This window comes from Bombina bombina, chromosome 4 (assembly GCF_027579735.1).
Source record: "Bombina bombina isolate aBomBom1 chromosome 4, aBomBom1.pri, whole genome shotgun sequence".
Lineage (NCBI taxonomy): Eukaryota > Metazoa > Chordata > Amphibia > Anura > Bombinatoridae > Bombina > Bombina bombina.
In genome coordinates, this window is record NC_069502.1 from 479,721,390 (window position 1) to 479,737,739 (window position 16,350).

Here is a 16,350-nt window from a genome sequence, read left to right on the forward strand (position 1 = left end):
ATTTTTTATCGTTATTTTGTTTAGCTGTCTGTAATCAACTATGGGTCTAAGAGACCCATCTTTGTTTTTAACAAAGAAAATCCCAGCACTCGCTGGAGAAGTGGAAGGTCTTATGAAACCTTTCTTTAGGTTTTCATCCAAATATGATTTTAAATGTATGAGTTCTGGATTTGAAAGTGGAAAAATATGCCCAGAGGGAATGTCTGAACCAGGTAAAATGTCTATGGGACAATCGTACTTTCTATGAGGGGGTAGGTGTTCTGCTTCAGATTTGCTAAAAACATCAGAGAAATCTTGATACACCTCTGGTATTTCAAAATCTGAGATATTTTCAGAGGTGTGCAAGATAGGTGATGGGAAACAAGTGTTAAGGCAGAAATTAGAGTTGAAAGTCAAAGACAAATTTGACCAATCAACTGCAGGGTTATGTGTTGTGAGCCATTTTATACCTAGTACAATGGGTGAAATGGGGGAAGAGATAACGTTGAAGGTTATATATTCCCTGTGGTGATCAGTAGTAACCAAAAGAATAGGAATAGTCTGGTATTCTACAGGCCCAGTAGCAATGTTTTTCCCATCAATACCTCTTAAGAAAACAGGAGACTTTTTTTTAACTAGTGGAATTTTATTAAGGGTAGTGAAGACATTATCAATATAGGAAGCTGTGGCTCCTGAGTCAAGTATCGCGGTAGCGTTGACCCGCTGTTGGTCCCACTGTAAAGTAAGAGATAAGTGTAAGTAAGATGTAGGATGTATCGGAGTAGAACAGCAATATGCAGAATTATCAGTCTTACCCTTATTTTGCTTCTGTAGGGTTGGACAATCCCTAACTGTATGATTCTCTGATGCGCAGTATAGACACAAGTTGTTTGTGCGTCTCCTGACCTTTTCCTCAGGGCTTAGCGGTCCGCGTACAAATCCAATGTCCATAGGTTCAGGAGAGGACTTTGAGCTATGAGCTATTTGATGTTTCTTTGGGTTGGGGTCATGGTAGGATTTCTCCTGCTGTCTCTCTCTGAGACGCCTGTCTATGGTTATACTGAGGGTCATTAGTTCCTCCAATGTAGGAGGTAGGTCTGATCTTGAGAGTTCATCTTTTATGCCATCTGATAGGCCTAATCTAAATTGGTTTCTCAATGCAATGTTGTTCCACATTGTATCCTTTGCCCACATTTTAAAGTCGGCATTGTAATCCTCGACTACTCTCTTCTTTTGCCTTAGTGATCTCATTGCATTCTCAGCTGTGATTTGTTTATACGGGTCTTCGTAAAGTTGACCCATGGCTGAGAAATTTTTTTCAAGAGAATTTAGTATGTCATCATTACTTCCGAAGTAGGTGTTAGCCCAGGTACGGGGCTCACCCCTGAGGTATGAGATTACAGTGAGCACTCTAGCTCTATCATTAGGGTATGTGTGGGGTTTCAAAGAGAACATTAAGAGGCAGGCATTTTTAAAATCCCTGTACTGGGTTCTGTCACCCAGGAATTTTTCTGGGGGACTAACCTGGGGCTCAGAAATGGGAACTCTTTTGTCTACTACATCCCTAATGTATGTTTTCATGTTATCATTTTCAATTTTAAGAGTGTTAAGGGCCTCCGTTAACAAGTCAACCCTCTGGGTAAGGGTCTGCATGTGTGCATTAATTCCAGCTGGGTCCATTTTTTTTTTTTCCAGTAATGGAAAAGGCTTAGTATTTTGTCACGGTCAGAGACACAATATCTAAAAAGATATGAGAATGTGTCAACATTAATTACTTGGACCACAACTGCTGGTTATAAGATACATTAATAATATGTTTGTTGCAACTCTGTGACGTTTAGGAGACATCAATATGTTGGGAATGGCAGCTTAGTTTACTAAGATGTCACAGAGAGGCAGTTGATCTTTTGGAGTAGTTGTATGTGTGAAACCTAGTGTTGCCACATGCACAATAATATGCCAAATCCTTGCAGCAGGGATACACAGCAACAAACCAAGTAAAAATAAAGTAAGGAAATATAATCACAAAAGGATATCAGAGGTATAAGTTATCAAGCTGGACAACCTAGGTATGCCTGAGTATAACATAGGGAGTATAGTCTTATGCAGCGTAATACAAGTAGATCAGTGTTGGTAAAAGGCATGTGTTAGAGCGTAATAAGCAACTATAGAATACAAAGTGTAACATCTGCACTAGAAAAGTTCCTTCCGTTGTAAGCGCTATTTAGAACACACTGTTATGAAGGGTTGTGAACTCTTACCGCCTGGCTGATTCTGTGGATGCAGTGGCGAGGAGATTCCGTGTGCTGTGAGCAGAGGCTGATGGCGTCTGAGTCCGGTATCGCAGCTGGCGTGTGACGTCACCGCAACCCTTCCTGAGATGTTGGAGTGGGAGATGTTTGCCTGAGCCGGCGGAAGCAATAGCAGAGGCTGAGTCAGGAGTAAGGTAATAATGCAGCAAGACTTGAGGTATGTTGTATCCTTGAAGAGATGGTAAGCAGTTAGAGGATACAAAAACTGAGGCAGGTTAATTAGGAAGTTAGTCTAAACTTTGTAATTCCTGTGGAGTCAGGAAATAAAGGTGAAGGCTTGGCAAGTTCTGTGAATCAGTAGAACTACAATACTAAGCAAGGATTTGGTGGACTAGGTGGAGCTTATAAAGGGAGGAGAGCAGGTGAGAATAACGTTAAAGGCACAGTATGTGGCAGTATCACCTGATTAGAATATTAACATGACACCTATGAATTTTAAAGAATTTGTTTCTGATTCTATCCAGAAGGCTTTGTCTGCATTTCCACCTTCTAATAAACGTAAAAGGTCTTTTAAAACTTCTCATTCAGTTGATGAAATTTCAAATGACCAACAACATAATAATTTATCCTCTTCTGATGAGGATCTATCTGATACAGAAGATCCTTCCTCAGACATTAACACTGACAAATCTACTTATTTATTTAAAATAGAGTATATGCGTTCTTTATTAAAAGAAGTGCTAATTACTTTGGATATTGAGGTAACCAGTCCTCTTGACGTTCAGTCTATTCCTGAGACTATTTCTGATATGATTTCTAAGGAATGGAATAAGCCAGGTACGTCTTTTATTCCTTCCTCAAGGTTTAAAATATTGTATCCTTTACCAGCAAATTCTATAGAGTTTTGGGGAAAAAAATCCCCAAAGTTGATGGGGCTATTTCTACTCTTGCTAAACGTACCACTATTCCTATGGAAGATAGTACTTCCTTTAAGGATCCTTTAAATAGGAAGCTTGAATCTTATCTAAGGAAGGCCTATTTATATTCAGGTCATCTTCTCAGACCTGCAATTTCTTTGGCTGATGTTGTGGCTGCATCAACTTTCTGGTTGGAGAATTTAGCGCAACAAGAATTGGATTCTGACATATCTAGCATTATTCGCTTACTGCAATATGCTAATCATTTTATTTGTGATGCCATTTTTGATATTATCAAAATTGATGTTAGATCCATGTCTTTAGCTATATTAGCTAGAAGAGCTTTGTGGCTTAAATCTTGGAATGCTGATATGACATCTAAATCTAGATTACTATCTCTTTCTTTCCAAGGTAATAATTTATTTGGTTCTCAGTTGGATTCTATTATTTCAACTGTCACTGGGGGGAAGGGAGTTTTTCTGCCTCAGGATAAAAAACCTAAGGGTGAATCTAAGGCTTCTAACCGTTTTCTTTCCTTTCATCAAAATAAGGAACAAAAACTTAATCCTTCCCCCAAGGAATCTGTTTCCAATTGGAAGCCTTCCTCAAATTGGAATAAATCCAAGCCATTTAAAAAACCAAAGTCAGCCCTTAAGTCCGCATGAAGGTGCGGCCCTCATTCCATCTCAGCTGGTAGGGGTCAGATTAAGGTTTTTCAAGGATATTTGGATAGATTCTGTCCAAAATCAATGGATTCAGAGCATTGTCTCTCAAGGGTATCGAATAGGATTCAGAGTAAGACCTCCTGTGAGAAGATTTTTTCTCTCACGTATACCAGCAAATCCAGTAAAAGCTCAGGCTTTCCTGAAGTGTGTTTCAGACCTGGAGTCTTCAGGGGTAATCACGCCAGTTCCTTTTCAGAAACAAGGTTTGGGGTTTTATTCAAATCTATTCATTTACCCAAAGAAGGAAAATTTATTCAGACCAGTCCTGGATCTGAAAATTTTGAATCGTTATGTAGGAGTATCAACTTTCAAGATGGTGACTAAACTAAACAGGAGTCACCGTGATAATACTATCACTGGGCTCCTATAGGAGGCGCTTAAATCTGGTGTAAATAATAATAAAATATTAGTGCATAAAAATGTAGAAAACGGCTGGCAATGATACAGATGACAATGTTTTACACTAGTATGCCAACACAAATCATAAATTATGAGAAATAAACAATATAAAATAAAAATATAAAATGTATACGAATCAAATGGTGTATGCAACCCAATCTGGAAAGTCCAGCAAGTCTCTTCAAATGTCCATCAGTACTTGAACAGGCTGCTCTCTGTCTTCACCCAACTGGATGATGTATTCTGTGATGCAAAACAAAAAACAAAAACAGAGGCGCCACATGTGTGGAACAATATAACCAGAAATCCAGTAAAGGAGTAGAATAAGGGTACTCACAAACGAGGCGGCACTCTCTTGTGCCAGTAGAGGCAGGCTGGTTTTCAACAGCAAACCAGCTGGCTGTGTGTCTCCCAAATCGATAAAGAATGCTTGTCTCCTGGATGTCAAACACCGGCCAAAAAACTGCAGTGGAAGGAGGAGGAAGAGCTATGATGCCCTTAGGTTACTGTTATGGGGATAGTAACACCAACACCAGACTTATGTAAAAGTATAAATCAGTTTTTTATTATACACAATAAAAATACCAAATGGTATAACAAATTACAGCTGGGTGATGACAAACTATCTCCCCATAGACCATACAATATAGCGACGCGTTTCTCGGGGAACACCCCGTTTCCTCAGGCTTGTATGTATGTTGTATGCATAAATGCCCTTTATATAGGGTTCAGTAACCTAATGTTCAAATGAACCCTCCCCTTCCTTTATCCGAATTGACCTATCATGTCCTTCCTTTCCAAACACTCCCCATTGTTGTGAAGATGTAACAATAATTAGTTCTGATTATATATCGTGATTAGATTTGAATTCATACAGATTCATATGCCTATGTGTCCCTGATAGTAATATGTAAATAAGCAATTGGATCGTTAGTTACCGATCTCGATCATCCGCTATGTGTAATATAATTGTAGTGAGAAGACTGACATGAGTTCCATACCTAGCCAATAGGGTTACGGCCATATCGGGGGCCTGTTCTAACATTGCGATCCCATTGGTTACACTCTCGGCTGTATGGCATGGCAATCCTATTGGTTACGCTCTGGACTGTGTATTGTGTTGTCATGACATAATGTCATGTGATGGGTAGTGTGGCTAATAGCTGTAACATATAATGTTGTCATGACGTAATGTCATGTGATCGGGGGTGTGCCCAATTGCTGTTGCCGTGCTTCTGACGTCCATACGGAATGACGCATGATCACATGATCACTACGGCCCAAATCTATATAGCTTTATAGTGTTGTGGTTGCTAAGGGCGATATGATTACGCCCATATCTAAATATAGAGCCAGTGACCAAGCGCCACCGTAACCCATATCCTGCTATTGGCCATAAATATATCGCTGGTGTCAATCCAACAGTAATATATGAAAACTATAAATTAGTGAGTGTGTTACACTAGTAGTACGACTAACAATTATGGTCACTGGCTCTATATTTAGATATGGGCGTAATCATATCGCCGTTAGCAACCACAACACTATAAAGCTATATAGATTTGGGCCGTAGTGATCATGTGATCATGCGTCATTCCGTATGGACGTCGGAAGCACGGCAACAGCAATTGGGCACACCCCCGATCACATGACATTACGTCATGACAACATTATATGTTACAGCTATTAGCCACACTACCCATCACATGACATTATGTCATGACAACACAATACACAGTCCAGAGCGTAACCAATAGGATTGCCATGCCATACAGCCGAGAGTGTAACCAATGGGATCGCAATGTTAGAACAGGCCCCCGATATGGCCGTAACCCTATTGGCTAGGTATGGAACTCATGTCAGTCTTCTCACTACAATTATATTACACATAGCGGATGATCGAGATCGGTAACTAACGATCCAATTGCTTATTTACATATTACTATCAGGGACACATAGGCATATGAATCTGTATGAATTCAAATCTAATCACGATATATAATCAGAACTAATTATTGTTACATCTTCACAACAATGGGGAGTGTTTGGAAAGGAAGGACATGATAGGTCAATTCGGATAAAGGAAGGGGAGGGTTCATTTGAACATTAGTTTACTGAGCCCTATATAAAGGGCATTTATGCATACAACATACATACAAGCCTGAGGAAACGGGGTGTTCCCCGAGAAACGCGTCGCTATATTGTATGGTCTATGGGGAGATAGTTTGTCATCACCCAGCTGTAATTTGTTATACCATTTGATATTTTTATTGTGTATAATAAAAAACAGATTTTATACTTTTACATAAGTCTGGTGTTGGTGTTACTATCCCCATAACAGTAACCTAAGGGCATCATAGCTCTTCCTCCTCCTTCCACTGCAGTTTTTTGGCCGGTGTTTGACATCCAGGAGACAAGCATTCTTTATCGATTTGGGAGACACACAGCCAGCTGGTTTGCTGTTGAAAACCAGCCTGCCTCTACTGGCACAAGAGAGTGCCGCCTCGTTTGTGAGTACCCTTATTCTACTCCTTTACTGGATTTCTGGTTATATTGTTCCACACATGTGGCGCCTCTGTTTTTGTTTTTTGTTTTGCATCACAAGATGGTGACTATAAGGACTATTCTGCCTTTTCTTCAGCGAGAACAATATATGTCCACAATAGACTTGCAGGATGCATACCTTCATATTCCGATTCATCCAGAACATTATCAGTTTCTGAGATTCTCTTTTCTAGACAAATATTACCAATTTGTTGCTCTTCCATTTGGCCTAGCAACAGCTCCAAGAATCTTTTCAAAGGTTCTAGGTGCCCTACTCTCTGTAATCAGAACAGGGAACAGAGTATTGCAGTGTTTCCTTATTTGGACGATATCTTGGTAGTAGCTCAGTCTTTACGTTCTGCAGAATCTCACGCAAATCCACTAGTGTTGTTTCTTCGGAAACATGGTTGGAGGATCAATTTACCAAAAAGTTTCTTGATTCCTCAGACAAGGGTAACCTTTTTAGGCTTCCAGATAGATTCAGTGTCCATGACTCTGTCTCTAACAGACAAGAGACGTTTAAAATTCGTTGCAGCCTGCCGGCACCTTCAGTCTGTCATTCCCTTCAGTGGCTATGTGCATGGAAGTTTTAGGTCTCATGACTGCAGCATCGGACGCGATCCCCTTTACTCGTTTTCACATGAGACCTCTACAGCTTTGTATGCTGAACCAATGGTGCAGGGATTATACAAAGATATCACAATTAATATCCTTAAATCCCAATGTACGACACACTCTGACGTGGTGGATAGATCACCATCGTTTAGTTCAAGGGGCTTCTTTTGTTCGACCAACCTGGACTGTGATCACAACAGATGCAAGTCTTTCAGGTTGGGGAGCTGTTTGGGGATCTCTTGACAGCACAAGGGGTTTGGAAATCTCAAGAGGCGAGATTACCAATAAATATTTTAGAACTCCGTGCAATTCTCAGAGCTCTTCAGTTTTGGCCTCTGTTTAAGAGAGAACCGTTCATTTGTTTTCAGACAGACAATATCACAACAGTGGCATATGTCAATCATCAGGGTGGGACTCACAGTCCCCAAGCTATGAAAGAAGTATCTCAGATACTTGCTTGGGCGGAATCCAGTCTAATCTCTGTGGTGCATATCCCAGGTGTAGACAATTGGGAGGCGGATTATCTCAGCCGTCAGACTTTACATCCAGATGTGTTTTCTCAGATTGTTTAGATGTGGGGTCTTCTAGAGATAGATCTCATGGCCTCTCATCTAAACAAAAAACTTCCCAGATACCTGTCCAGGTCCAGGGATGTTCAGACCGAAGCAGTGGATGCGCTGACACTTCCTTGGTGTTATCATCCTGCTTACATTTTCCCGCCTCTAGTTCTCCTTCCAAGAGTGATCTCCAAAATCATCATGGAACAATCATTTGTGTTGCTGGTGGCTTCAGCGTTGGCCGCACAGGTTTTGGTATGCGAATCTGGTTCGGATGTCCAGTTGCCAGCCTTGGCCACTTTCGTTAAGGCCAGACCTACTGTCTCAAGGTACGTTTTTCCATCAGGATCTCAAATCATTAAATTTGAAGGTATGGAAATTGAACACTTAGTATTGTCATAGAGGTTTCTCTGACTCAGTGATTAATACTATGTTACAAGCTCGTAAATCTGTCTCTAGGAAGATTTATTATAGAGTTTGGAAGACTTACATTTCATGGTGTTCTTCTCATAAATTCTCTTGGCATTCTTTTAGAATTCCTAGAATTTTACAGTTTCTTCTGGATGGTTTGGATAAGGGTTTGTCTGCAAGTTCCTTAAAGGGACAAATCTCTGCTCTTTCTGTTTTATTTCACAGAAAGATTGCTATACTTCCTGATATTCACTGTTTTGAACAGGCTTTAGTTTGTATTAAGCCTGTCATTAAATCAATTTCTCCTCCTTAGAGTCTTAATTTGGTTTTGAAGGCTTTACAGGCTCCTCCATTTGAGCCTATGCATTCTTTGGACATTAAACTACTTTCTTGGAAAGTGTTGTTCCTTTTGGCTATCTCTTCTGCTAGAAGAGTTTCTGAGCTATCTGCTCTTTCTTGTGAGTTTCCTTTTCTGATTTTTCATCAGGATAAGGCAGTTTTGCAGACTTCTTTTAAATTTTTACCTAAGGTTGGGAATTCTAACAACATTAATAGAGAAATTGTTGTCCCTTCCTTGTGCCCTAATCCTAAGAATTCTTTGGAAAGATCCTTACATTCTTTGGATGTGGTAAGAGCTTTGAAATATTATGTGGAAGCTACTAAAGATTTCAGGAAGACTTTCAGTCTATTTGTTTTATTTTCTGGTCCTAGAAAAGGTCAGAAGGCTTCTGCTATTTCCTTGGCTTCTTGGTTGAAACTTTTGATTCATCAAGCTTATTTGGAGTCGGGTCAGGCCCGCCTCAGAGAATTACAGCTCATTCTACTAGATCAGTCTCTACTTCGTGGGCCTATAAGAATGAAGCTTCAGTTGATCAGATTTGCAAAGCGGCAACTTGGTCCTCTTTGCATACATTTACTAAATTCTACCGTTTTGATGTATTTGCTTCTTCATAAGCAGTTTTTGGTAGAAAAGTTCTTCAGGCAGCTTTTCAGTTTGATTCTTCTGCTTTTGATTTAAGTTTTTTTCTTTCATTTATGAGATTAAACTTATTTTTTTGGGTTGTGGATTAATTTTTTCAGTGGAAAATGGCTGATTTTATTTTTATCCCTCCCTCTCTAGTGACTCTTGCGTGGAGTTCCACATCTTGGGTATTGCTATCCTATACATCACTAGCTCATGTACTCTTGCCAATTACATGAAAGAAATCATAACTTATGTAAGAACTTACCTGATAAATTAATTTCTTTCATATTGGCAAGAGTCCATGAGGCCCACCCTTTTTATGGTGGTTATGATTTTTTGTATAAAGCACAATTATTTCCAAATTTCTTTTGTTGATGCTTTCTACTCCTTTCTTTATCACCCCACTGCTTGGGTATTCGTTAAACTGATTTGTGGGTGTGATGAGGGGTGTATTTATAGGCATTTTGAGGTTTGGGAAACGTTGCCCCTCCTGGTAGGATTGTATATCCCATACGTCACTAGCTTATGGACTCTTGCCAATTACATGAAAGAAATCAGGAATTTAATTACCTTTTTCCAAAATTCCCTACCATGCCAACATTCTATATAATACCAAAGCTCCATAAAAACATGAAAAACCCTCCGGGAAGACCGATAGTTTCTGGATAGGGGGGGTCACAGAGAAGATAGGACAATTTCAGATTTCAGAATAGAGGCTATTCAAATAGAAGCATTAAAAAAGCACTTTCTAGAGCTAGAAAAACTAGCAGAGATGAATTGTTGTAGTTAAAAAATAGGAGAATAAACAAGATCCAATAAGATTTATCACCACTTATAACAATAAATGGGACTCCCTAAGACAAATATTGAAAAACAATTTATCAGGTAAGTTCTTACATAAATTATGTGTTTGTCCCCTATTCTGATAATTTCCTCAAAAATTCGTTTAGGGCTTCAACTCTTTTCACTATGAGGCTTCTCTATTAGAGGACTTATTGCAAAGCCATATATACCAGCTTAGCAACTACATAAACCTTCATTTGCAGTTTCCAATCCCCAAATTATTTTGTTACTCTGCATCATTTGGTATTTTGCACCTAGACAAAGCTAGCATAATCCATTTTGTCATCAAGACCCATGGGTTTCCTTGTCCTTAGATAGTAAATCCACCTTGCCTCCTTTTGTAGGAGGACTTTATCTACATCTCCCCCTCTATTGTGGGGGGTCACATTTGTCTATTGCTACAAACTTTAACCCTTCTACATCACTATTGTGATGACTACCAAAGTATCTAGCTACATTGGTGTCACGATTAATTGTTATATCATCTCTGTGCTCCTGTATCCTGTCCTTTAAAAATATATTTTTTTTACCAATATAGAACAAGGGACATGAGCAGAGAAGAAGATACACAACCCCTTCAGAGTTGCAATTCATGAAAAAACAGATATCAAAACTTTTTTGTCCATTGCCCCTAAAGGTTTTACTTTTTTCCATATGGGGGAAATAAACACACTTGCCACATGGATAACTTCCTTTTTTTCCTCTATCTTTTCTAATCCAATCAGACATGGATGGGCTCCTTACAAACCTGCTTCTTACCAACCTATGCCTCAGGCTGGGTGCTTTCTTGGCTGTAAGTAGAGGGAATTCCCCCACTACCTAACTTTACATTTTCATCCAGTTTCAATATGTGCCAATTGTTTTTCAATACTTGTCTTAGGGAGTCCCATTTATTGTTATAAGTGGTAATAAATCTTATTGGATCTTGTTTATTCTCCTATTTTTTAACTTCAACAATTCATCTCTGAATTTTGGATAAAGGTAATTAAATTCCTGATTTCTTTCATGTAATTGGCAAGAGTCCATAAGCTAGTGACATATGGGATATACAATCCTACCAGGAGGGGCAAAGTTTCCCAAACCTCAAAATGCCTATAAATACACCCCTCACCACACCCACAATTCAGTTTTACAAACTTTGCCTCCTATGGAGGTGGTGAAGTAAGTTTGTGCTTGATTTTCTTCTGTGATATGCACTTCTCAGCATGTTGAAGCCAAATTCCTCTCAGAGTACCGTGTTTGTCAGAGGGATGTGAAGGGAGTATCACCTATTGATTCTATGGTTTTCCTCATGGGAAATCTTTTCAAAGGTTCTCTGTTATCGGTCGTAGAGATTCATCTCCTACCTTCCTTTTCAGATCGACAATATACTCTCATATTCCATTACCTCTACTGATACTGTTTCAGTACTGGTTTGGCTACCTGCTATATGTAGATGAGTGTCTTTCAGTAAGTATGTTTTCATTACTTAAGACCCTCTTAGGTATGGTTTGGCACTTTATGTATTATTATAAAGTTCTAAATATATGTATTGTACTTATATTTGCCATGAGTCAGGTTTATGTCTATTTCTTTTTGCAGACTATCAGTTTCAAAATTGGGAAACATTTTTAGGAAGTTATTTTTTCTTACCTAGGGTATAGTCTTTACTAAAAATTGACTGCTTTTTCATTAATTTTCAAGGGCAAAATTATGCTCACAAAATGCTGATATTTATTGCGTCATTCTTGGCGCAAGAATTTTTTTGGCACAAAGGTACGTTCAGTGATGAAATTAAGTTAGTTGAAGCCAGGTTCCTTGCACAAGGTTGCGTCTGCCATGACGCGAGTTGCGTCATTTCCAGATGTTGTTAGCGCCAACAAAAATTATTTCGCGTTGTGCGTCATACTTGGCGCCAAATAATTTAATTGTTTAAACCCCACTTTCTATATGCCTCTTGTCTTTTTTTATGCTCAGAGGGCTATGCTGTTTGCATTTTTTTCCCATTCCTGAAACTGCCATATAAGGAAATTGTTAATTTTGCTTTATATGTTGTTTTTTTCTCTTACATTTGCAAGATGTCTCAATCTGATCCTGTCTCAGAAACCACTGTTGGAACTCTGCTGTCTGATAACAGTTCTTTCAAAGCTAAGTGTTTCTTTTGTAAGGTAGCAGAGATTATATCTCCAGCTGTAGTATGTAACAGTTGTCATGATAAGCTTTTATATGCAGAGAATGTATCCATCAGTACTAGTAGAATGCCTGTTGTTCCTTCAACATCTAATGTACATGATATCCCTGTGAATATAAAATATTTTGTTGCTGATGTGATTCAGAAGGCTTTGTCTGCTATTCCGCCTTCTAATAAATGTTAAAAAGTCTTTTAAAACTTCTCATAAGGTTGATGAAATTTCAAATGACTGACAACATACTGAATTATCCTCTTCTGATGAGGATCTATCTGATTCAGATGAACCTACCTCAGATATTGACACTGATAAATCTACTTATTCGTTCTTTGTTAAAAGAAGTGTTGATTACTTTGAATATTGAGGAAACTAGTCCTCTTGATACTAAAACTAGTAAACGTTTAAATTCTGTTTATAAACCTCCTGTGGTTACTCCAGAGGTTTTTTCAGTTCCTGATGCTATTTCTGATATGATTTCAAAGGAATGGGATAAGCTTGGTACTTCTTTTATTCCTTCTTCTCGGTTTAAAAAGTTGTATCCTTTGCCAGCAGCTAGATTGGAGTTTTGGGGAAAAATCAGCAAAGTTGATGGGGCTATTTCTACTCTTGCCAAATGTACTACTATTCCTATGGATGATAGTACTTCTTTTAAGGATCCTTTAGATAGGAAACTTGAATCTTATCTAAGGAAAGCTTATTTATTTTCTGGCTATATTCTTAGGCCTGCTATATCTTTGGCTGATGCTGCAGCTGCATCAACTTTTTGGTTGGAAAACTTAGCGCAACAGGAAACAGATCCTGATTTGTTTAGCATTGTTTGCTTGCTTCAAAATGCTAATCATTTTATCTGTGATGCTATTTTTTATATCATCAAAATTGATGTTAAATCCATGTCTTTAGCTATTTTAGCTAGAAGAGCTTTGTGGCTTAAATATTGGAATACTGACATGGTATCTAGTAGTAAGTCTAGATTACTATCTCTTTCTTTCCAAGGTTACAATTTATTTGGTTCTCAGTTGGATTCAATTATTTCAACTGACACTGGGGGGAAGGGAGTTTTTTTGCCTCAGGATAAAAGATCTAAGGGTAAATCTAATCCTTCTAATCGTTTTCGTTCTTTTCGACAGAATAAGGAACAGAAAACCAATCCTTCCCCCAAAGAATCTGGTTCCAATTGGAAACCTTCTTCAAGTTGGAATAAATCCAAGCCTTTTAAGAAACCAAAGCCAGCCCCCGAGTCTGCATGAAGGTGCGGCCCTCATTCCAGCTCAGCTGGTGGGGGGCAGATTAAAATTTTTCCAAAACATTTGGGCAGATTCTGTCCAAAATCATTGGATTCAGAGTATTGTCTCTCAAGGGTATCGAATAGGATTCAGAGTAAGACCTCCTGTGAGAAGATTTTTTTCTCTCACACGTTCCAGCAAATCCAGTAAAGGCTCAGGCTTTTTTGAAGTGTTTCAGATCTAGAGCTTTCAGGGGTAATCATACCAGTTCCGTTTCAGGAACAGGGTCTAGGGTTTTATTCAAATCTATTCATTGTCCCAAAGAAAGAAAATTCATTCAGGCCAGTTCTGGATCTGAAAATTTTGAATTGATTTGTAAGAGTGGCAACTTTCAAGACTATTCTGCCTTTTGTTCAGCAAGGTCATTATATGTCCACGAAAGACTTACAGGATGCATATCTTTATATTCCGATTCATACAGACCACTATCAGTTTCTGAGATTCTCTTTTCTAGACAAGCATTACCAATTTGTCGCTCTTCCATTTGGCCTAGCGACAGCTCCAAGATTTTTTTGAAGGTTCTTGGTGCCCTACTCGCTGTAATCAGAGAACAGGGTATTGCAGTGTTTCCTTATTTGGACGATATCTTGATACTAGCTCAGTCTTTACATTCTGCCGAATCTCACACAAATTATCTAGTGTTGTTTCTTCAAAGACATGGTTGGAGGATCAATTTACCGAAAAATTCCTTGATTCCTCAGTCAAGGGTCACATTTTTAGGTTTCCAGATAGATTCAGTGTCCATGACTCTGTCTCTAACAGACAAGAGACAAATGAAATTGGTTTCAGCTTGTCAAAACCTTCAGTCTTAATCATTTCCTTCAGTGACTGTGTGCATGGAAGTTTTAGGTCTCATGACTGCAGCATCAGATGTGATCCCCTTTGCTCGTTTTCATATGAGACCTCTTCAGCTTTGTATGCTGAATCAATGGTGCAGGGATTATACAAGGATATCACAAATAATATCCTTAAATCCCAATGTTCGACTCTGTTTGACTTGGTGGTTAGATCAACATCGTATAGTTCAAGGGGCCTCTTTTGTTTGTCCAACCTGGACTGTAATCACAACAGATGCAAGTCTTTCAGGTTGGAGAGCTGTCTGGGGATCTCTGACAGCACAAGGGGTTTGGAAATCTCAAGAGGCGAGGTTACCAATCAATATTTTAGAACTCAGTGCTATTTTCAGGGCTCTTCAGGTTGAAGAGAGAACCATTCATTTGTATATTGTCTGTCTGAAAACAACTGTGACATATGTCAATCATCAGGTTGGAACTCAGTCCCCTAGCTATGAAATAAGTATCTTGGATACTTTCTTGGGCGGAATCCAGCTCTTGTCTAATTTCTGCGGTACATACCCCAGGTGTAGACAATTGGGAAGCAGATTATCTCAGCCATCAGACTTTACATCCGGGGGAAAGTTGCTTAAAATTACTTACCCTATCTATATCATGAAATAAAAAATTTGTGTTTCATATCCCTTTGTCAATATATACTATGAATATAAAAAAATACTCAACTTATATAAGGTCATTTATTAAATCATTTTACTTTCCTGATTATTAATGCTTTATACGAACTAAGGTAAAATATCCCTTTTTTTTTGGGGGGGGGGTTCATTTGTTTTTATGACAATTACAGGAATAACTGAGGACTGTGCTTAATGAGCTGTGGGTTTATATATAATAGAACTGACAATGTTGTTTGTGCATCTGTGTACCCTTATGCTCTATATTTTTCAGTCTTTAACAGTACTTTAGATTTGTTTTCGATTTATCCCTCACATAGTTCTTGTAATGTATGCTTTATTACACATCAATTGTATGGCCATACAGTTTGGAATGTATATCAATCATTTAACTGAAGTGACTGAGACCTATTCTATACAATATTCCTGTGTTTTAATGATTACTTTCAGTTGACTGCATTTTTGAGATCTAAACTTTTTGGGTTCTTATTAAACCTTGTATTTAATTGATTTTAGGTGTGCAAAGTAAAACTTATGAACACAACGCGGTAGATGGACTATCTGAAATGTTTAATGAACAGAAAAATAAATGTGCCAAGGAATCAAAGCAAAAAGAGAAAAGCAGAAAGGTCAGTTGAACTGCAAATTACATTGATTGGTCCTTTTATAGTGTTTTGCTCAGCAGCAGTTTTTAGAATGTTGAGCACAAATCTGTATTGATCTACTAAAGTACTGTAGCAGCTGAATATGCTATTAATGCACTGTCCTACAGCTTATTGACTTGTCTATTCTGAGCCATGATGACAAAACTAAGGGCATAATGTGTGTACTTAATGTAATGAGACTTTAAGGTTGACAAAATAAATAAACAAATGTACATAAATGTAACAATAACATGCACTTCACTGACAAAATAACAAAGTCCATAGCACTAAGAATTATCACATTAACTGACATATTAACTGTTATAGTAATTCCATGATCATTGTTTATTAGGTTTGTACTTCTTCTTTGGACCACTGTTAAAATATGGTAAATATCTGACCCGCATGTTAGCAGCAGGGAAAAACAGCCTAGAGCATTTATAAATCATACATCTAAATAAGTTTGGTCAATAGAGAAAAACAAAGTGGCAGTAGTCAATAAAGCAATCGTAGAACCATATGCTTATTGATATAAATTGTTATTTTGTATTTCATGAAAGATATTGCTAATAAATGTTTTATTT

At 38.3% G+C, this 16,350-nt stretch overlaps 1 protein-coding gene across 1 annotated transcript in view; it reads left to right on the forward strand.

The window, feature by feature from the left end:
* MCPH1 (microcephalin 1) overlaps positions 1–16,350 on the forward strand; it is a 1,050,284-nt gene that overhangs the window by 247,962 nt on the left and 785,972 nt on the right. Inside the window, exon 9 of the mRNA XM_053710372.1 lies at positions 15,639–15,751. Within this exon, the coding sequence (XP_053566347.1) occupies positions 15,639–15,751 (113 nt within the window). The remainder of the gene's footprint in view (positions 1–15,638; positions 15,752–16,350) is intronic.